Source organism: Bombina bombina, chromosome 3 (genome assembly GCF_027579735.1).
Source record: "Bombina bombina isolate aBomBom1 chromosome 3, aBomBom1.pri, whole genome shotgun sequence".
Taxonomy (NCBI): domain Eukaryota; kingdom Metazoa; phylum Chordata; class Amphibia; order Anura; family Bombinatoridae; genus Bombina; species Bombina bombina.
In genome coordinates, this window is record NC_069501.1 from 807,743,555 (window position 1) to 807,766,834 (window position 23,280).

The following is a 23,280-nucleotide window of genomic DNA, read 5'->3' on the forward strand; positions in this document are numbered from 1 at the left end:
TTTAAAAAAACAAACGCTGCAATGTAAAGTTTAATGAATGAAAGTGCCCCTGTTTTTAATAGTATTTCACTTTAACATTGCTCTCTAATTTGGTGCGTTTTGAAGGAGGACCATAAATAAGTCTCCCGGTGACTCGTGAGTATTGTTTATGAGTATCTGCATTAATCCATAGAAGCATAGTTTATTATCCTGTCCTTAAAATAGGAAAACTATAAAGGGATATTTTATTGTAGAAAACATTGTAAATGCATTGCACAACATTGTACTACAATTTCAAGTGAATGTAAAGTTTAATGAGAAAGTGCCCGGATTTTAAAAATACTCTATGAAAAAAGGGGCACTTTCATTCATTAAACTTTACATTTAAGCGTCTTTTTTTTTTTTTTTTTAAATACTTACCTTTTTCTTTATAAAAAAAAAAAAGCAGACAGGCGATCTTCTGTTCGCTTCTCCTGCTGTACTTAGTATATCGATGACGAATCCGGCTTCCTCCAATCGTTGCGTGGCCTCACAAGCTGGACGCCTTGGGGTGCACACAATGGTTGGAGGAAGCCGGATTTGTCATTGCTGTACAGCAGGAGCTGCGGACAGAAGATGGCTGGTCTGTTTTCATAAATAAAAGGTATTTTAAAAAAGACGTTTAAAGGGACACTGAACCCACATTTTTTCTTTCTTTTTATTTTTCAAATAAAGAGAGCAAGAGAATGAAGAAAAATTGATAATAGGAGTAAATTAGAAAGTTGCTTAAAATTGCAAGCTCTATATGAATCGCAAAAGAAAAAATTTGGGTTCAATGTCCCTTTAATGAATAAAAGTGCCCCTGGTTTTTAAGAGTATTTTTAAAAACTGGGCACTTTCTCATTAAACTTTACATTCATTTTAATGGACATGAAACACAATTTTTTGTTTTCTTTCATGATTCAGATAGAGCATGTGATTTTAAACAACTGTCCAATTTACTTCTATGACCAAATGTGCTTCATTCTCTTGGTATCCTTAGTGGAAGAAGCAAATACACTACTGGGAGCTAGCTGAACACATTCTGAACCAATGACAAGAGGCATATATGTGCAGCCCAAAATAAATAACAATATAGTCTGAAAAAATGTATAAATATATTACAAATATAATATTCTAAAAAGTGGCAAGTTCAAAATCTTTATTGTATCCTTTTGGAATAATGGTATTTAAATGGTATATCCATCTCGTCTCCATTTACCCAATAAACTTGCTATATTACCCCTCTCTGGTGTGCAGTCACTCTCTTAATTCCCATATATTTAGTTATTTTAGGATTTTTTTAAAGGGTTGAGATACAGAATGTTTATCAAAACCCCTTTTGATATTATTTACATGAATCAAAAGGGAATTTAAATAACATTTAAAAAGGGTTTGGATAAACATTCTTATCTGAACACTTTAAGAGAATCCATAATAAAAATCCTAAAGCGATATCAGCCAAAAGGATTGAGCTTGCATTCTATTGGCTGATTGGAACAGCCAATAGAATGCAAGCTCAATCCTATTGACTGATTGCATCAGCCAATTGGATTTTTTCACCTTAGAATTCTATCAGCCAATCGGAATTCAAGGGACGCCATCTTGGATGACGTCATTTAAAGGAAACTTCATTCTTCAGTAGCCAGCGAAAGAAGAGGATGCTCCGCGTCGGATGTCTTGAAGATGGAGCCGCTCCGCGTCGGGAGCATGAAGATAGAAGATGCGGTCTTGATGAAGACTTCTGCCCGCCTGGAGGACCACTTCTTGCTGCTTGGATGAAGACTTCGCCCTGCTTCGTTGAGGACTTCTTGCCGTTTTGGATGAAGGGTTAATAAGTGTAATGTAGGTGTCGGGGGCAGAAGATTAGGGGTGTTTAGACTCAGGGTTTATATTAGGTGTAAACATACATTTTCTTTCCCCATAGGAATCCATGTGGCTGCGTTACGGAGCTTTACGCTCCTTTATTGCAGGTGTTAGGCTTTTTTTTAGCCGGCTCTCCCCATTGATGTCTATGGGGAAATCGTGCACGAGCACGTAAAACCAGCTCAAAGTAGCGCTGGTAGTAGCGCTGCAATATTGCCTGCTAATGCCGGGTTTTTGCAAATCTGTAATAGCAGCGCTATAGGGAGGTGAGCGGTGGAAATAACTTGCAAGTTAGTACTGAGCCGCTCATAATGCAAAACTCGTAATCTAGCCGTAAATATATGGGAATTAAGAGAGGGTGACTACGCACTATAGAGGGGGTAATATAGCAAATGTATTGGGTAAAATAGAGATGAGATGGATATACCATTTTGAATACCCTTCTTCCAAAAGGATTAAATTAAGATTTTGAACTTTGCCACTATTTTATAATATTATATTTTAAATAAAATAAACAAGTGTGTGTACACGTATGTTTTCTAAGACTATAGCTGTACATTTGCAAATGATACTTCTATGTGTATTAATCATGAGTGGTGGGCAGGGTTCTAGCAGGAGCTATAAGATTTGTGTTTTCTTGTTTTATTTATTTATTACAGAGTATAAATGGAAAATCTATCCGCAATGGAGAACAGCTCTCACCAATCTGACCACCAAAAGGATCAAAACAAACAGTGGATGTCACAGCTACCTGAAAAACTATGGGACATTCCACTCAACAATTTATCAATTCCAGGTAGCCCCTCAGTCATTTGTTTTTTTTATCAGGAGAAATCACATTACATTCTATGCAGGGAATAATATCACAGATTTTGCTGCCCCAAAGTAAGTGGGCTTGTCCATCTTTCCTTGGATAAAGCTATTGTCAGATCAGTCCCCTGGCATTAGGTATGCCATATTTACAATACATTTTATTGCACATCTTGGCAGCATGAAGAAACCTGCTAGGAGCTTTTACATCTCTATAAAAAACATTTTGATTTTACCTGCAAATCTAATAATGCTATCTGACTTATTCATTGTAAGAAAACCTTAATTGGAACTATGTAGCTGAAAGCCTGCCACTACTGTGCAAAATGATGTCCTTACTATAAGCAGCCCTTGTAGTTTACTCTCCATGGCAACTAGAGAGGGCAGTAAGGTGCTGCAAAGCCTCTCTGGCTACCAAGTCACTCTAGGCTAAGGTATATTGGTATCAAACTATATCAATATTACCAGCTATTGAATTTTTTAAAAATTAAGACAGGTGGTATCGTAACTGAAGTCTTCTAATACTAGCAATTTATTAAATCTTTGTTTCCTTGTATTTATCATCTTAAACACAAGATGATTTATGTCTGTCCCTTTTAGACGCAGCAAAGCAAACCAGAGACATACATTTCACAAGGATTTTCAAGGGGTGTATCCCAGAACTATTGTATATTTACAAAACCTTGTGAACTATGCAAAGAAAACTTACAGCAATTAAATGATATTAATACATTTTACAGCATTTAAATGATATTAATACATTTTGTTTTGCATGCAGATATTTTGAAAGGGACCATAAACAACTTGAGATTTTGAAATAAAATGTTTAGTAATAAAACAATTCTGCAATACAATTTAATTATGTTTGTTCTGTTTTCATGTAAATTGTCTCTCTCAGAACATGAAATGCATCCTGCTAACTTCTAAAGGCTAACCCTGCTACATATATGTCCCTAATTGGCTTTAACTGATAACAATACACTTTATACTTATATTATCATCGGGTTAGTCTTGTCTGTAGATTCCAGTCCAAGTTGGCAATTTAGAAAACAAATGCAGTAAAAAGGATGTAATTGTGAGGGCGGTGGAAACCTTTTAGATTTGTCCTTTTTTTTTTTTTTTTTTTTTTTTTAAGGACTATCTACAGTACTGACTCACTGTCATTTTAGTTACGATATATGCAATTTTTAAATAGACACAAACAAAATATATCAGTGTTTGTTTAACAATGTAATTCATGGTTATTTCAAGTCTTAAAGGGACACTTGAGTTAAAATTAAAGTTTCATGATTCAGATAAAGCATTTAATTTAAAAAACTTTCATTATCAAAGCGTGCACAATCTTTTTATATATACACATTTTCTGAGGCTCCATCTCCAAAAGAGCATGTGGACAGTATATACATTTATGCATTTTGTGATTGGCTGAAGGTTGTCACATGATACAGGGGGGGAAACTAGGTTAACGTTGAAATTTGACAGAAAATATTCTATTGCTCATTTCAAATTCAAAGTAAGTGCTATTGCATTGTCTTTTTGTGTAGTTATTAAGGGGATATTAAACCCAATTTGTTCTTTCATGATTCAGATAGAGCATGCAACTTTCTGATTTTACTCCTATTATGATTTCTTTCTATTGGTATCTTTATTTGAAAAAGCTTAGGAGCCAGCCCATTTTTGGTTCAGCACCTGAGTAGCGCTTGCTGATCATTTTTTGCCACGAATCAGCAAGCGCTACCCAGGTTCTGAACCAAAAATGGTCCGGCTCCTAAGCATACATTCCTGCTTTTTAAAAAAAGATTCCAAGAGAACAAAGAAAAATTAATAATAGGAGTAAATGAGTTGCTTAAAATTGCATGCTCTATCTGAATCATGAAAGAACACAAATGGGGTTTAATAACCCTTTAAATTCTACTGTATTTAGTGGTTGTTCTTGCTATGTACAGTTAATAATTTATGTTGTTAGTAAATGGGTTATGTATGACTGCTTCAGGGGATGCAATCTTTGTCTGCTCTAGTTTAACATAGCTGTAAAAACTACTTATAAAGGGCGTTAAACACAAACTGGAATGATATGCGTTGGCCAGTCATTTGTTTCAGCAGATGAACGTTTCCCAGGTGAGATGGTACAGGAACCGCTTCTATAGTAAGTGTTAGCATAAGCAGGCTAGATTGTATTCTCTTAATGTATGTAGTTTAATCAGAATAATTGGATGTTATTGATTTGGTAGTTCTTAGCGAAACGTTCTAATGCAAAAATGATATGCTCTAATTTGTTCCTAACTCCCAGCAAGGGGTTAAACACATAGGTAAAGACCCACTTAAGCTGCAAGAATTGCACCTCCTAAGCTGGACAAGACCAGTGCGCTAAGCAGGGATACGTTTCCACCAGGCACAGGCTGTTTCCTATTTAGTATCTGCAAGCTTCCAAGCAGGACTAGTTTCCATTGCTGTTGTCAACTTGCTGTAACAACAAATATATTCTTATATTTTAGGAAAATTTTCTATGTTATCACCAGTTTACAACAGTAATGGAAACTATCCCATAGTAAGCTAAAGTATAGTCAGTAATGCACAAATTATATGCTCTAACAAATTAGGAAGTGAAACTTTTATTTTAGAATAGGTCTTTTAATAGAGCGTGTGAAATGTTGCCTATTTAAAGTTACAGTAAATACTTTGAGAAAATACTTTGAGATTGTAATTTGAAATGCCTAATTGTGCATAATAAAACAAATTTGCAATTTACTTTATTTTACCCCCTTTTCCTGAATTATGTCTGAAAATGAGAGAGCATATAGCAGGCTTCACAAACCTAAACTCGCCAAGTTGTCTTCGCCAGGCACAAGTCCAGATGGCACCTCCAAATAAGTGGTGGGCAGAGTTTGACCACTAAAAAAACAATTGCGGCAAACAAGGTGTTAATCTGTTCTAAAAAACATACAGACTGCTGCTGATACATTTTTTTTGGAAAACTGCAGAAAAATTTTGGCTATTAAAGGAATACTGAACCCCAATTTTTTTTTTTTTTTCATGACTCAAAGCAGCAACTTTCTAATTTACTCCTATTATAAATTTTTCCTTGTATCTTTATTTGAAAAATAAGGAATGTAAGCTTACGAGCCGGTCCATCTTTGCTTCAGCACCAGGGTAGCGCTTGCTGATTGGTGGCTAAATGCAGTCACCATTCAGCAAGTGCTATCCAGGGTGCTGAACCAAAAATGAGCCTGTAAGCTTACATTCCTGCTTTTTCAAATAAAGATACCAAGAGAACGAATAAAAATTGATAATGGGAGTAAATTAGCAAGTTAATTTAAATTGTATTCTCTATCTGAATCGTGAAAGAAAAAATTTGGGTTCAGTGTCCCTTTTAAAGGGACTGTAAACACCTTGTAATTACATCAACAACAGAGCTTGGAGTCCCCAGGACTAAGGGTTAAATATGAATGTTGTGAAGATATTGTGCTGCAGAATCTGTTAGCGTTCTATAAATAACAGTTAATGAGCTACACAGGCACAACTGTTTTAGAACACAATTCAGTGTGTATTAGACCACTAGGAAAGTGTTTTGAATTGTATTTTACCAACACACAGCACATTGAGACTGCTCTAAAAGTATTATACGCAGTCAATAGATCATTTGTTAAAGATTTAGTTTTGTTTAATGCTTAAAGTCAATGTAAAGTCAGCAGGACCAGTTAACGCCATACTAATGAAGACAAATTAGGGGGGGTTTAATTAATCGTTTTTAATTTATCTAATTCTAACGTTTATAAAATACCTTTTCTCCTGTTAAGTGTAGTCAGTCCACGGGTCATCCATTACTTATGGGATATTAACTCCTCCCCAACAGGAAGTGCAAGAGGATCACCCAAGCAGAGCTGCTATATAGCTCCTCCCCTCTACGTCACACCCAGTCATTCTCTTGCACCCAACTAATAGATAGGATGTGTGAGAGGACTGTGGTGATTAAACTTAGTTTTTATATCTTCAATCAAAAGTTTGTTATTTTAAACGGCACCGGAGTGTGTTGTTTTCTTCTCAGGCAGCATTTGAAGAAGAATCTACCTGAGTTTTGTGTATGATCTTAGCGGACGTAACTAAGATCCATTTGCTGTTCTCGGCCATTCTGAGGAGTGAGGTAACTTCAGAACAGGGGACAGCGGGCAGGTTCACCTGCAAAGAGGTATGTTGCAGTATATTATTTTCTAAGGAATGGAATTGACTGAGAAAATACTGCTAATACCGATATAATGTAAGTACAGCCTTAAATGCAGTAGTAGCAACTGGTATCAGGCTGATATGTATGTATGTTTACACTTAAGTATTTCTGGGGAATGGCACTTCACTGGGAAAATACTGTATGCATATAACTTTTAGCCTAACTTGCAGTGTGAGCGACTAGCAGCAGGCTTTTAATGACATTTCATAAATTAGATTTTAAACGTTTGCTGGCATGTTAAATCGTTTAATTATCTGAGGTACTTGGTGAAAAATTGTTTTGGGCGTTATTTTCCACATGGCTGTCGTTCGTTTTGAATTAAAACAGTTTACTGAGCTTCCCTCACTGTTGTATTGTGAGTGGGAGGGGCCTATTTTGGCGCTTTTACTACGCATTAGAAATTCAGTCACAGTCTGCCTTCTTCTCCCTGCATGATCCAGGACGTCTCTACAGAGCTCAGGGGTCTTCAAAACTAGTTTTGAGGGAGGTAATCACTCACAGCAGACCTGTGATAAAAACGCTTATATTTTCAATTGTTATCCGTTTTTTTTTTTCTGATATTAAGGGTTAATCATCCATTGCTAATGAGTGCAATCCTTTGCTAAATTTATGCATTTACTGTGAAAATTTGGTTTCTATAACTAATCCGGTTCATTGTTATTCAACTGTGACAGTTTTTGTGTGCTTCTTAAAGGCCCAGTAACGTTTTGCATATTGCTTGTAAATTCAGTTGAAAAGTATTTCCAAGCTTGCTAGTCTAATTGCTAGTTTGTTTAAACATGTCTGACACAGAAGAATCTCTTTGTGCAATATGTTCAAAAGCCAAGGTGGAGCCCAATAGAAATTTATGTACTAATTGCATTGATGACCCTTGACTCAGCTCCATTAGATGAGATTACACACAAGCTTAAAACCCTTAAGCTAGCTAATTCATTTATTTCTGATGCCGTAGTACATTTAACTAAACTTACGGCTAAGAATTCCGGATTCGCCATTCAGGCGCGCAGAGCGCTTTGGCTAAAATCCTGGTCAGCTGATGTAACTTCTAAATTACTTAACATACCTTTCAAGGGGCAGACATTATTCGGGCCCGGTTTGAAAGAAATTATCGCTGATATTACGGGAGGTAAAGGCCATGCCCTGCCTCAAGACAGAGCCAAACCAAGGGCTAGACAGTCTAATTTTCGTGCCTTTCGTAACTTCAAGGCAGGAGCAGCATCAACTTCCTCTGCTCCAAAACAGGAAGGAGCTGTTGCTCGCTACAGACAAGGCTGGAAACCTAACCAGACCTGGAACAAGGGCAAGCAGGCCAGAAAACCTGCTGCTGCCCCTAAGACAGCATGAAGTGAGGGCCCCCGATCCGGAAACGGATCTAGTGGGGGGCAGACTCTCTCTCTCTTCGCCCAGGCTTGGGCAAGAGATGTTCAGGATCCCTGGGCATTGGAGATCATATCTCAGGAATATCTTCTGGACTTCAAAGCTTCTCCTCCACAGGGGAGATTTCACCTTTCAAGGTTGTCAACAAACCAGATAAAGAAAGAGGCGTTTCTACGCTGTGTACAAGACCTTTTACTAATGGGAGTGATCCGCCCAGTTCCGCGGTCGGAACACGGACAAGGGTTTTACTCAAATCTGTTTGTGGTTCCCAAAAAAGAGGGAACCTTCAGACCAATATTGGATTTAAAGATCCTAAACAAATTCCTAAGAGTTCCATCGTTCAAAATGGAAACTATTCGGACAATCTTACCCATGATCCAAAGAGGTCAGTACATGACCACAGTGGATTTAAAGGATGCCTACCTTCACATACCGATTCACAAAGAACATTACCGGTATCTAAGGTTTGCCTTCCTAGACAGGCATTACCAGTTTGTAGCTCTTCCCTTCTGGTTGGCTATGGCTCCAAGAATCTTTACAAAGGTTCTGGGCTCTCTTCTGGCGGTACGAAGACCGCGAGGAATTTCGGTAGCTCCGTACCTAGACGACATTCTGATACAAGCGTCAAGCTTCCAAACTGCCAAGTCTCATACAGAGTTAGTACTGGCATTTCTAAGGTCGCATGGGTGGAAAGTGAACGAGGAGAAGAGTTCTCTCTTACCACTCACAAGAGTTCCCTTCTTGGGGACTCTTATAGATTCTGTAGAAATGAAAATTTACCTGACAGAAGACAGGTTAACAAAACTTCTAAATGCTTGCCGTGTCCTTCATTCCATTCAACACCCGTCAGTGGCTCAATGCATGGAGGTAATCGGCTTAATGGTAGTGGCAATGGACATAGTTCCTTTTGCACGCCTGCATCTCAGACCGCTGCAATTGTGCATGCTAAGTCAGTGGAATGGGGATTACTCAGATTTGTCCCCTATGCTGAATCTGGATCAAGAGACCAGAGATTCTCTTCTATGGTGGCTTTCTCTGCCACATCTGTCCAGGGGGATGCCCTTCAGCAGGCCAGACTGGACAATTGTAACAACAGACGCCAGCCTACTAGGTTGGGGCGCTGTCTGGAATTCCCTGAAGGCTCAGGGATCATGGACTCAAGAGGAGAGTCTCCTTCCAATAAACATTCTGGAATTGAGAGCAGTTCTCAATGCCCTTCTGGCTTGGCCTCAGTTAGCAACTCGGAGGTTCATCAGGTTTCAGTCGGACAACATCACGACTGTGGCTTACATCAACCATCAGGGAGGGACAAGGAGTTCCCTAGCGATGATGGAAGTATCAAAGATAATTCGCTGGGCAGAGTCTCACTCTTGCCATCTGTCAGCGATCCACATCCCAGGCGTGGAGAACTGGGAGGCGGATTTCCTAAGTCGCCAGACTTTTCATCCGGGGGAGTGGGAACTTCATCCAGAGGTCTTTGCCCAAATACTTTGACGTTGGGGCAAACCAGATATGGATCTCATGGCGTCTCGCCAGAACGCCAAGCTTCCTTGTTACGGGTCCAGGTCCAGGGACCCGGGAGCGGTCCTGATAGATGCTTTGACAGCACTTTGGACCTTCAGGATGGCTTATGTGTTTCCACCCTTCCCGATGCTTCCTCGTTTGATTGCCAGGATCAAACAGGAGAAAGCATCGGTGATTCTAATAGCGCCTGCGTGGCCACGCAGGACCTGGTATGCAGATCTAGTGGACATGTCATCCTGTCCACCTTGGTCTCTGCCTCTGAGACAGGACCTTCTAATTCAGGGTCCTTTCAAACATCAAAATCTAATTTCTCTGAAGCTGACTGCATGGAAATTGAACGCTTGATTTTATCAAAGCGTGGATTTTCGGAGTAAGTAATTGATACCTTAATACAGGCTAGGAAACCTGTTACCAGGAAAATTTACCATAAGATATGGCGTAAATACTTACACTGGTGCGAATCCAAGAGTTACTCATGAAGTAAGGTTAGGATTCCTAGGATATTGTCTTTTCTACAAGAAGGTTTAGAAAAGGGTTTATCTGCAAGTTCTTTAAAGGGACAGATCTCAGCTCTGTCCATCCTTTTACATAAACGTCTGTCAGAAGTTCCAGACGTTAAGGCTTTTTGTCAGGCTTTGGCTAGGATTAAGCCTGTGTTTAAGACTGTAGCTCCACCGTGGAGCTTAACGTTTTACAGGGTGTTCCGTTTGAATCCCTTCATTCCATTGATATCAAGCTGTTATCTTGGAAAGTTCTGTTTTTAATGGCTATTTCCTCGGCTCGTAGAGTCTCTGAGTTATCAGCCTTACATTGTGATTCTCCTTATCTGATTTTTCATTCAGATAAGGTAGTTCTGCGTACTAAACCTGGGTTCTTACCTAAGGTAGTCACTAACAAGAATATCAATCAAGAGATTGTTGTTCCATCATTGTGCCCTAACCCTTCTTCAAAGAAGGAACGACTTCTGCACAATCTAGACGTAGTTCGTGCCCTGAAATTTTATTTACAGGCAACTAAAGATTTTCGCCAAACTTCTTCCCTGTTTGTCGTTTATTCTGGACAGAGGAGAGGTCAAAAAGCATCTGCTACCTCTCTCTCTTTTTGGCTTTGTAGCATAATACGTTTAGCCTATGAGACTGCTGGACAGCAACCTCCTGAAAGGATTACAGCTCATTCTACTAGAGCTGTGGCTTCCACTTGGGCCTTTAAGAATGAGGCCTCTGTTGAACAGATTTGCAAGGCTGCAACTTGGTCTTCTCTTCATACTTTTTCCAAATTTTACAAATTTGACACTTTTGCTTCTTCGGAGGCTGTTTTTGGGAGAAAGGTTCTTCAGGCAGTGGTTCCTTCCGTATAAAGATCCTGCCTGTCCCTCCCGTCATCCGTGTACTTTAGCTTTGGTATTGGTATCCCATAAGTAATGGATGACCCGTGGACTGACTACACTTAACAGGAGAAAACATAATTTATGCTTACCTGATAAATTCCTTTCTCCTGTAGTGTAGTCAGTCCACGGCCCGCCCTGTTTTTTATGGCAGGTCTAAATTTTAAATTATACTCCAGTCACCACTGCACCCTATAGTTTCTCTTTTCTCGTTTGGTTTTCGGTCGAATGACTGGGTGTGACGTAGAGGTAAGGAGCTATATAGCAGCTCTGCTTGGGTGATCCTCTTGCACTTCCTGTTGGGGAGGAGTTAATATCCCATAAGTAATGGATGACCCGTGGACTGACTACACTACAGGAGAAAGGAATTTATCAGGTAAGCATAAATTATGTTTTTATTTTTATTTATTTTCTTACAGCGCTTCCTCCGCCCATCATATTGTTCCTCTATTTCAGTTTGATTGCCAATTCTTCCCACCCCTCCCCCCGTGGCGTTCAACCCCTTTTTTTAAACGTCATTCGCTTCTTTTGCGCATGTGTTAGACCATAATCTGCAGCTTGAGAACGGATGCGTGTTCATGCAACGCGCATGCTCTATGCAACACTTTGTTAGATTGAGCAATAAACAACTCCGCAATAAATAAAGCATGCGCAGAGTAATTATATAGGATTCTTGCGCAGATGAAGAGCCAGATGAAAAGCTCCACGGGTGCACGCTTTAGACATGCGTATAGAGCGGGTGGGGCCGCTATTTACGTCACCCAGTGGAAAATACGGAAGTGCCGGCTGGGAGGAGTGAAATCGAAAACAGAGAAAAGTTATTGATTATAATATATGAGAAATGGTATAAAAAACAACTTGCGGTTTGAATACATAGGTGTACAAGTAGTATAAGGAAAAAACACTGTTCGAAATTGGCATTCACTTTAAAGAAGTGTTTTTTGTTTTAAATCTCTCTATTGCTCGGAATCCAGCCTCAGTGTCCATGCACTGAAGCTTCTGACCCACTTATGTGAGGTGCTTGCTCAACAAAACATTCCACTGTAAAATAAATGCCAAAGGCACCCATTTTGAGCCATAATCCTATTGTTTCAAAGGCCAATAGTTACTTTAATAAGAGTTATTCGCCATACACTGCAGTTGTAGCCCACTTATTTTAAGAGATGTTTGAAATCTAATTGTTTAGTAACTTTTAAAACCTGAATAAGAATATTTTACTAGTACGCAGTGTAAGAATGCTTATGTTAAAGGGACAGTTCACCCAAAAATGTTCTCCCCTTTTAAATTCTTCCCAATGATCAATTTTACCTGCTAGAGTGTTTAAAATTGTTTACAAGTTGCTCCTTTACTCCTGTTTCAGTATTTGAAATAGCTGATTTAGCCTGTGGTATAGCCACCTATAATGAAAGTTTTGATACTGGAGTATACGCTATTGACAAGCCTAAGTAAACCCATCCAGCAGAAGGAATTACACTCTCAGTGGGGTGCAGGATAGTTAAGTAATAAATTGTAAATTTTCCATTGTTTTCTCTATGTATTGAGCTTTGGTATTCCAGACAAATATAAGATAAGGAAGCAAGTCTGTGTACATAAAAGTTTTAACATAATGAGATCTGATATTACCTTTAAGTTCAACCCATTGTAATAGGCTGTGGTTTTAAAGCACAGAACCAGCTACTTCATATACACAAATAAACTTGAAAATGCAATTTCTCAAATGTTTTATACTCTGCAGCTGGTATAACAAGACATTGAAAATATATTAATGGAAAAACAAATTTACAGTGTATTGTCCCTTTTAAGGGACTGCTTGCTCCTACATTATGGAACTCAGCCACGGATGCTTTGTGACCGAGTTGCCATGCATGGAGGCATGTCCCCTATTAAAACCCAGTCACAAAGGAGCAATCTGGTTTGAGGTCTCTTAGACAGTGGGGTCACAATTTACAGTTTAAAGAATGATAAAATACATATATGTGTGTGTGTGTGTGTGTATATGTATGTATGTATGTATGTGTGTATGTATATATATATATATATATATATATATATATATATATATATACGCATATATATATATACACACACACACACACATATATATATATATATATATATATATATATATATATATATATATATATATATATATATATGTATGTGTATATATGTATGTGTATATATACACACACATATATATATATATATATATATATATATATATATATATATATATATATATATATATATATATATATATATGTAGCCCTCAGTTTACGCCGGGTTTAGGTTCCAGAAGGAATGGTTGTAAATCGAAACCATTGTAAATTGAAACCCAGATTATAATGTAAGTCAATGGGAAGTGAGGGAGATAGGTTCCAGGCCCCTCTCAAAATTGTCATAAGTAACACCTAATACATTATTTTTAAAGCTTTGAAATAAAGTCTGTAAATGCTAAACAGCATTATAAACCTAATAAAATAATCACACAACACAGAATATATAATTAAACTAAGTTAAATGAACAAAAACATTTGCTAAACAGCATTATAAACCTAATGAAATATTCACACAACCCAGACTTCACTTGCATTATTCCGCAAACGGTTCTTTCTATGTATTCCAATCTGGACTGATTTATAGACAAAAAGATATTGTTTCTTTGAAATCTGCTCGATAGCTCAGGTCTGGTTAAACTGATTAATTTCAGCTTGCTTGGCTTTGCTGCAACACAAGCAGAGAGCTCCACCTACTGGCTATTTTAATAAATGCACTGCTTCTCAATGCTTTTCAATAGCAGTCACATGACTGGAAAAAAAGGTTGTTATTCTGAAACGGTGTAAATTGAACCGTTGTAAAACGAGGGCCACCTGTGTGTGTGTGTGTGTGTATGTATGTATGTATGTATATGTATATATATATATATATATATATATATATATATATATATATATATATATATATATATATATATATATATATATATATATATATATATATATATATAGATTCATTCAGTATATTTTTATAGAAGAAAAATATATATACATAGCAGAGCTGTATGAGAATACTATGTGTAAAGAAGGGGAATACAGCACTCAGCTCAAAATACTCCTAATTGATCTGATATGCAGATTAAAGGCTGAAACATTAATATCCAGACACAAAAAACATCTGACACACCTCGGTTAACTCAAAAAGCCATGATATTTATTCCTAATAGAAACAAAGCTAGCATGCAATTGTCATAGCACATGTGGGGCCCCACTAAAGTGGATAAATAGACCACAGTATGTATGTGTATAAATGCACCCGCCAATCTTTACAGGTGCATCTACTGCTGCTTCAATATGATTAGGTCGACGCGCGTTTCACCCCGCAATGCTGTGTGGTCGGGGCCTCGTCAGGACTGTCAATCAGGAATGGAACTTTATTGATTGCTCACCTGCCAGTGTAGAGAGGTGTGTTTATACCAGCCCATTATCTTTGTTAAAGGTGTGACACCTAGTTTTAAGAAAAGCTGTTCGTTTACCCTTCTACTTCACTTTAATATTTACCTATAAAGAACATCAACAGGCACAGGGTTGATATAGATAAAAATACAGTGTGATATATCTCTGGCGGTTAAGCAAGGTTAGTAGCAAGTTAGGAAGGAAACAAAAAATCACGGCATTTAGAAGAAAACCGAAGTGTGCAGAGCTTGAAGCAAACTATGTCAAAAGGACACACAAAGTGAAACTAATTATTTTCCTGTGTATCTAGACAAAAGGTCTAGAGTAAATTAATGATTAGGCTATACAAAGTGTTAGAAAAATAATAGCGACTTGTTCGCATTATGCCTTAATTTAAGGAGTACCATTGTTACCACTTATAGTACTTAAATCCTATGGATTGGCTGAGATGCAGCTTGTAAGCTAAGGAAATTCCTTCCCACCTTGATTATTCCATAGATATGTTATATAAATGATAAGGATTGTGAATAAAATAGTATGAAGAAGTAATTATGTATTTAGCTATATAATACTATCTGTATTCGCTAGGAAAACTATTTTAGTTTAAGAAGGATCCATATTCTATTCTCTCATTCAGGCCAAGAGGGGACACTGTCTGAAGCACATATGTCCATCTTGCTTCTTTTTTAAGAAGACAAGCATTATTGTCCCCACCTCTACCATTCATGATTCCCTGATCAATTGCTACGAACTTTAAGGAGGAAGTATTACTATTGTGGACATCTTTGAAATGTCGTGCTACACTAGTGTCTCTCTCATAAAGGATATCATCCCGGTGCTCCTGTATCCTGTCCTTGAACATGCGTTTGGTTTTACCTACATAGAACAGGGGACAGGAGCAGCTCAGGAGATATACCACACCAACGGTGTTACAATTAGAGAAGCATCTAATGTCAAAATGTTTCCCAGTATTTGCTGAAAATGTTTTACATTTGCGCATATAGGGACAGTATACGCAATGCCCACAGGGAAAGTTACCTTTTACTTGTTGGTGTCTATTCAACCAACATTTATCTGGTTCTGACCTCCCAAATCTACTTTTGACTAACTTATCCTTTAAGTTAGGAGATTTCTTTGCAGTCAAAAGAGGTTTGCTTCCAACTTTTTCTACAATTTTGTCATCAAGGGAAAGTAAATGCCAGTTGTGTGACTATATATATATATATATATATATATATATATATATATATATATATATATATATATATTAAAAGGTGGATACAGCGCCTATATGTCCAATATACTGTTGAGGTATGTGAGGATTAAATGTTGTGACAAAAAGAATAAATACACTAATAAAAGATACAATGATAAAAGAAAATTAAAAAATAATAAACAATAAATAATAATGTTAAAAAATAAAATAAATTAAATAATAGTCCAGCTAAAAATAGCATATGAAATATATAAACTTAGAAGTAGTGTTCATACGAGTCCTAAAAAATGGTATAATTCGTAATGAGTCTCCAGACGTAGTGGTTATACAGTTATAGTTGGTATATAATACCCTTACCAGATATTACCTCAATCGAATGAGGTAAGTATGCCGCACTGGGGGTATATATAGATGATTAGATTTCCTCCTTGTATCCTGCTGTGCCTCTTTGTGGTATTCGTTACCCTCTTGGAGTATGCAGGGATATGTTTCTGATGATGAATTACTCCCTTACACTTCCTGTGGGTTAATGGTTCGCCTCTTGGAGTGCTCTTTCTGTTCTGGTATTAACTTTCTCCAGCGTGAAGATACTAGAGCACTGTTCGAGAATCGCACGCGCCAGGGCGCCTGTGGCACCTTACAAACTGTGCCTGACGCCTTTGTCGTCTGCTAGAGAATATTATTAATGATGCCTTCAGATTGACAAACGGTGCGAGTGCACATAGACAGTACTTTATTTATTGGATGAAGTCTGGAGCCCCAAAGACGGGGATCAAGACTGAAAGAGTGCACTTGGGAAGCACTCCCGTCCCTGATTGTAATAATTAATAAACTCACATTCAGGACCAAAAACTTGGTATTCAAGTGGATTTAATTAAAACATAACTTTTATTAGAAAAATAGTTGTGTAAAATCAAAATGTGTGTGTATGCACTTTAAAAACACATAGGAACTGGGCCGCAAATATTAGTTAATACTAAGTTCTGTACCCTGATTATACAAATATTGTGGGTCCCTTTAAAGAGGGAATCCACCCCAATATTGGGTGTTGTTTATATTTTGTCTTAATGCAACAGTAATAGTAGTATAGGAGTTAAATAAATGAATATAAAGATTATATTGACAATAATAGTCTTATTTATAGTCAATGCAATTGGACTGATGTAGGATTATAGCAGTATGTACTATCACACACTATTAAATAAACTGTATCCTAGCATCTATTACCCCATATAGTGTCATATACTGGGGGTAGACAAAGATATATCAACTGGGGTTCGTTGGCTAATTGTGTGTTATACACTGTGCAACACTGTGGTTAGAATAATCCGTCTTATTGGAACATATGATGCTAATGGTAACCTAGATTACCCTTCAATGTAGCTTTCGATACAAGGGAAAGGAAAAGAGGCTCTTGTATAATATTTAATACCTTGTGGTGTAATTCATTAGTGTATTGAAACACACGATTATCAGCTTGTTGCAAATGTATCTAATATAATACGTCCTTATTTGTACACCGTTTTAGAATGGCGCTTTGTTACCCTATAGAGTATGTAATGCTTAAATTAGTAGCTGATAAATTAGGGATAATAATCTTGAACAGAATTGCTGCTCATGTGTCTCCATTCACATCCATGCGTGTAGAGGCAGAACTTGTTTTAATAATTACTGCTGTTACTTCTATGTTTTAAACAAGCTCTCAGTTGCGCCTTATTTTGGCTTTAGATGTTTAGCAATCTTAGGGTAAACTGGATGTTTCACTTGTGCACTAATTACTGAGAGAGGTTTATCTAGTATCTTATTTTATAAAAAAGAGTTTGTGAACCTCTCAGTAAGAGTTAACTCAATTCACATCCGTGCATATAGAAGCAGAACTTTTTTAGATTAGTACTATTATTACTTCTATGTAAAAATATCCTCTACATTACGTCTTATTTGGATTGGGCTGTTTAAAAATCTTGGGGAAAAGTGGATGTATCTCTTAAACACTACTGAGTGACTAAGGTTTATGAAGTGTCTTGTTTGGACATACACAATTTATAAGTCTCTCAGTAAAGCTCGATTTGTTTTCCTAAACTGATAATAGCTTGCTATATGTAAGCCTGGCTTCCCCTCTTTGACAATTGGCTATTTGAATTGTGGATTGTACGTATTGTAATTATCAATAAGTGTCGGTCTTCTGTATTGTCTTGTGCGACAGGACTCAACGATATTCTATTTTTGCATTCACAATTCTAAATAAGCCTGTATAGCTTTTGCACCACAAGTTCTTAATGTTAGCTGTCCTCACCGGCAACCCCCCGCTAGCATGTAGCAGTGCTACCAAGGTATCGCGGTCTATAGAGGTCTATATTGTTGTATAAATTTAGCAAGATTCAAGGTTACAAGTCGACTTCTTGTGACGAAAACAAAGGTTGCTCATTTTGTAGCAAGCTGTTTTAAATAACTGTTTTCCTTACATATAAACTTGTAAGACGGATCCTAGTAAATGCCTTATTTTGGCATAGGTAATGGTTAGTTAAGCCTATGAGGTTGTTACCCTGTTAATTCGAATATTATCTGCCCCCTGTAGCCACCCCTAGCGTGTAGCGTGGTTATCGATATACTTTTTAACACTGCAGTCAGTATACTGTTGCTCTATCGAAGTAACTAGTATTACATTAACCAATTTCAAGGGTTACAGGCTAATTGTTTAGTATATGCACAGATTCCCATGCCGTTTAAAAACAACTAATAGGTGTGTTTGTTAAACAATACCCCTCCCTGACATGTTTCGCCGATACTATCTCGGCTTTTTCAAAGGTGACGCGCGCCGGCGTCTGAGGGATTTTAAATGCACTGGATGCAAGTGATTGGTTCCTGTTTACCAATCATAGTGCTCTGAAATGAGGGTGTGTTAGGATCAGATCATGACGTTTCACCCCCCAATGTGTTGTATCACACGATCACCGATGTATCAACACAGGGTTTGAGGTTAAGATATTACTGTCAGATTTGATTAACAACAAGTATATTCCATGTATAATTGTATTCTATTATTACACAGATCTAATACTACAGGAAAATAAATAAAAATGTATTTATATATTTCCCACTTGTTGTTATTTTTTATTTTTTATTATTCATAAGACAGTAAATTGGAACTATTAGTTAGTGGAGACAGTTAACCAGCGAGATTCTGGTTTGTGGTCATCTTATTCCAGAAAACCTGATGTTTTTACTGAGTGTGCCTGTATTAAGTGAGAACTTGAAATTATTTGTAAATCACTTTCCAGGATCAATTGTTACATGATTTAAATACAGTGTGCAGAAAGTGCCTAATACTGTTGTAAAATTTAGTGAGGAGAAAGAGAGATAACAAGCAAGATCTGTGACATGTGTACTTTTGAAAAGAAGGAGTGTACATTATACATATGAGAATACCGTAATTTGAAACTGGTTTGAAGATACCTATTATAAGCCCATTTTTAATACATGTTATGTATTCTGGTGCATTTAGAAATTAGAATTAAGTACCAAGGTTTGTATTACCAAATTAGACCATACAATTTGTGTGATGAGAAAAACCAAGCAGGCTCCTGACTAATGCAGGATGTGAGTTAAATATTAAATTTAAACATGATAGCATTCATTATTAAATAAATCCTAGTGAGGATCAGTGATTTGAATAAGTGACGTTGAAAAGTTAAAAAGATCAGTAAGGTGCATACTGAAACATAGGGGGAGTATACACATCGTGAGACGTTGGTGTGTAATGTAGGCAAAATAAGGACCAATGGTTTTGTGCTATAAGATAGTATAAAAAACACTAATGTATCAAAATTGTGACTACGGTTCAGAGTGAGTGATTGACATGATGAGTGTTGGTATATTTAGTATATTTTTGGATGGTTTTGACTGTTTCATCTAGTGTACAAAAGTTCCTGATCTTTATATCATTATAGGAACATGGAGTAATTGTTTTGTTCATTCATACCCTTGGGGTATACTGAATCCATTAGGTATATCCATCTGGTTTCAGCCTTTAGAAGGGCTTTTTCCAGGTCCCCACCTCTTAAACCTAATGATATTTTTTGGATCCCATGACACTTGAGTTCAGTCCATTCTCAATAATGAGGATGAAAAACTGAGAACAATCAACCTATCGGATCAAATTTTGACTGAACATCATATAAATGTTCTATCTAAAGGTTTGTCCTTTTGTCCGACCACTTCCCTGGACAAATTTGAAGCCATAAAAGATGTGCAATTATTTCTGAGGAAACTTCTTTTAAAAAAGCACGTTAATAATAAGGTTACTGAGAATGCACCAACTACCTGGTCAGAGGATGAATTGGAATCGCTACAGATCTTAGAAGATCTAATTGCAGAACAAGAACCTAGTGAACAACTCAATTGGCGAAAAACACTAAAAGTCAAATCAAAGTTTGTTCCTTCGACTAACACTAGTTCCAAGATCAGGAACTTTTGTACACTAGATGAAACAGTCAAAACCATCCAAAAATATACTAATGTCATCATGGTGGGCCTACACAATAGGATCCCAAAGTTCATCCCTTTCAGAATTTTCCTGTCCAATTTTTCCCTCCCTTCACTAACTCACCCATAACACCTTTGAGTGTTCTAATGAATATGTATTTACAACTTTACTCTCATCACAAGGTAGTGCACCTTAATCACCCCTTTTGTTTGTTTAAATAATAGAATTCAGTCACCCTAAGAAACCCACAAACATCCTTATACCAACACTCATCATGTCAATCACTCACTCTGAACCGTAGTCACAATTTTGATACATTAGTGTTTTTTATACTATCTTATAGCACAAAACCATTGGTCCTTATTTTGCCTACATTACACACCAACGTCTCACGATGTGTATACTCCCCCTATGTTTCAGTATGCACCTTACTGATCTTTTTAACTTTTCAACGTCACTTATTCAAATCACTGATCCTCACTAGGATTTATTTAATAATGAATGCTATCATGTTTAAATTTAATATTTAACTCACATCCTGCATTAGTCAGGAGCCTGCTTGGTTTTTCTCATCACACAAATTGTATGGTCTAATTTGGTAATACAAACCTTGGTACTTAATTCTAATTTCTAAATGCACCAGAATACATAACATGTATTAAAAATGGGCTTATAATAGGTATCTTCAAACCAGTTTCAAATTACGGTATTCTCATATGTATAATGTACACTCCTTCTTTTCAAAAGTACACATGTCACAGATCTTGCTTGTTATCTCTCTTTCTCCTCACTAAATTTTACAACAGTATTAGGCACTTTCTGCACACTGTATTTAAATCATGTAACAATTGATCCTGGAAAGTGATTTACAAATAATTTCAAGTTCTCACTTAATACAGGCACACTCAGTAAAAACATCAGGTTTTCTGGAATAAGATGACCACAAACCAGAATCTCGCTGGTTAACTGTCTCCACTAACTAATAGTTCCAATTTACTGTCTTATGAATAATAAAAAATAAAAAATAACAACAAGTGGGAAATATATAAATACATTTTTATTTATTTTCCTGTAGTATTAGATCTGTGTAATAATAGAATACAATTATACATGGAATATACTTGTTGTTAATCAAATCTGACAGTAATATCTTAACCTCAAACCCTGTGTTGATACATCGGTGATCGTGTGATACAACACATTGGGGGGTGAAACGTCATGATCTGATCCTAACACACCCTCATTTCAGAGCACTATGATTGGTAAACAGGAACCAATCACTTGCATCCAGTGCATTTAAAATCCCTCAGACGCCGGCGCGCGTCACCTTTGAAAAAGCCGAGATAGTATCGGCGAAACATGTCAGGGAGGGGTATTGTTTAACAAACACACCTATTAGTTGTTTTTAAACGGCATGGGAATCTGTGCATATACTAAACAATTAGCCTGTAACCCTTGAAATTGGTTAATGTAATACTAGTTACTTCGATAGAGCAACAGTATACTGACTGCAGTGTTAAAAAGTATATCGATAACCACGCTACACGCTAGGGGTGGCTACAGGGGGCAGATAATATTCGAATTAACAGGGTAACAACCTCATAGGCTTAACTAACCATTACCTATGCCAAAATAAGGCATTTACTAGGATCCGTCTTACAAGTTTATATGTAAGGAAAACAGTTATTTAAAACAGCTTGCTACAAAATGAGCAACCTTTGTTTTCGTCACAAGAAGTCGACTTGTAACCTTGAATCTTGCTAAATTTATACAACAATATAGACCTCTATAGACCGCGATACCTTGGTAGCACTGCTACATGCTAGCGGGGGTTGCCGGTGAGGACAGCTAACATTAAGAACTTGTGGTGCAAAAGCTATACAGGCTTATTTAGAATTGTGAATGCAAAAATAGAATATCGTTGAGTCCTGTCGCACAAGACAATACAGAAGACCGACACTTATTGATAATTACAATACGTACAATCCACAATTCAAATAGCCAATTGTCAAAGAGGGGAAGCCAGGCTTACATATAGCAAGCTATTATCAGTTTAGGAAAACAAATCGAGCTTTACTGAGAGACTTATAAATTGTGTATGTCCAAACAAGACACTTCATAAACCTTAGTCACTCAGTAGTGTTTAAGAGATACATCCACTTTTCCCCAAGATTTTTAAACAGCCCAATCCAAATAAGACGTAATGTAGAGGATATTTTTACATAGAAGTAATAATAGTACTAATCTAAAAAAGTTCTGCTTCTATATGCACGGATGTGAATTGAGTTAACTCTTACTGAGAGGTTCACAAACTCTTTTTTATAAAATAAGATACTAGATAAACCTCTCTCAGTAATTAGTGCACAAGTGAAACATCCAGTTTACCCTAAGATTGCTAAACATCTAAAGCCAAAATAAGGCGCAACTGAGAGCTTGTTTAAAACATAGAAGTAACAGCAGTAATTATTAAAACAAGTTCTGCCTCTACACGCATGGATGTGAATGGAGACACATGAGCAGCAATTCTGTTCAAGATTATTATCCCTAATTTATCAGCTACTAATTTAAGCATTACATACTCTATAGGGTAACAAAGCGCCATTCTAAAACGGTGTACAAATAAGGACGTATTATATTAGATACATTTGCAACAAGCTGATAATCGTGTGTTTCAATACACTAATGAATTACACCACAAGGTATTAAATATTATACAAGAGCCTCTTTTCCTTTCCCTTGTATCGAAAGCTACATTGAAGGGTAATCTAGGTTACCATTAGCATCATATGTTCCAATAAGACGGATTATTCTAACCACAGTGTTGCACAGTGTATAACACACAATTAGCCAACGAACCCCAGTTGATATATCTTTGTCTACCCCCAGTATATGACACTATATGGGGTAATAGATGCTAGGATACAGTTTATTTAATAGTGTGTGATAGTA

General features: G+C 37.0%; 1 protein-coding gene across 2 annotated transcripts in view; it reads left to right on the forward strand.

Moving 5' to 3' along the window:
* Positions 1-23,280, forward strand: part of PLCXD1 (phosphatidylinositol specific phospholipase C X domain containing 1) — a 94,189-nt gene that overhangs the window by 13,963 nt on the left and 56,946 nt on the right. For both annotated transcript variants that reach the window (XM_053707744.1, XM_053707745.1), the window contains exon 2: positions 2,523-2,659. In XM_053707744.1, the coding sequence (XP_053563719.1) occupies positions 2,530-2,659 (130 nt within the window). In that variant the 5' untranslated portion in view covers positions 2,523-2,529. The remainder of the gene's footprint in view (positions 1-2,522; positions 2,660-23,280) is intronic.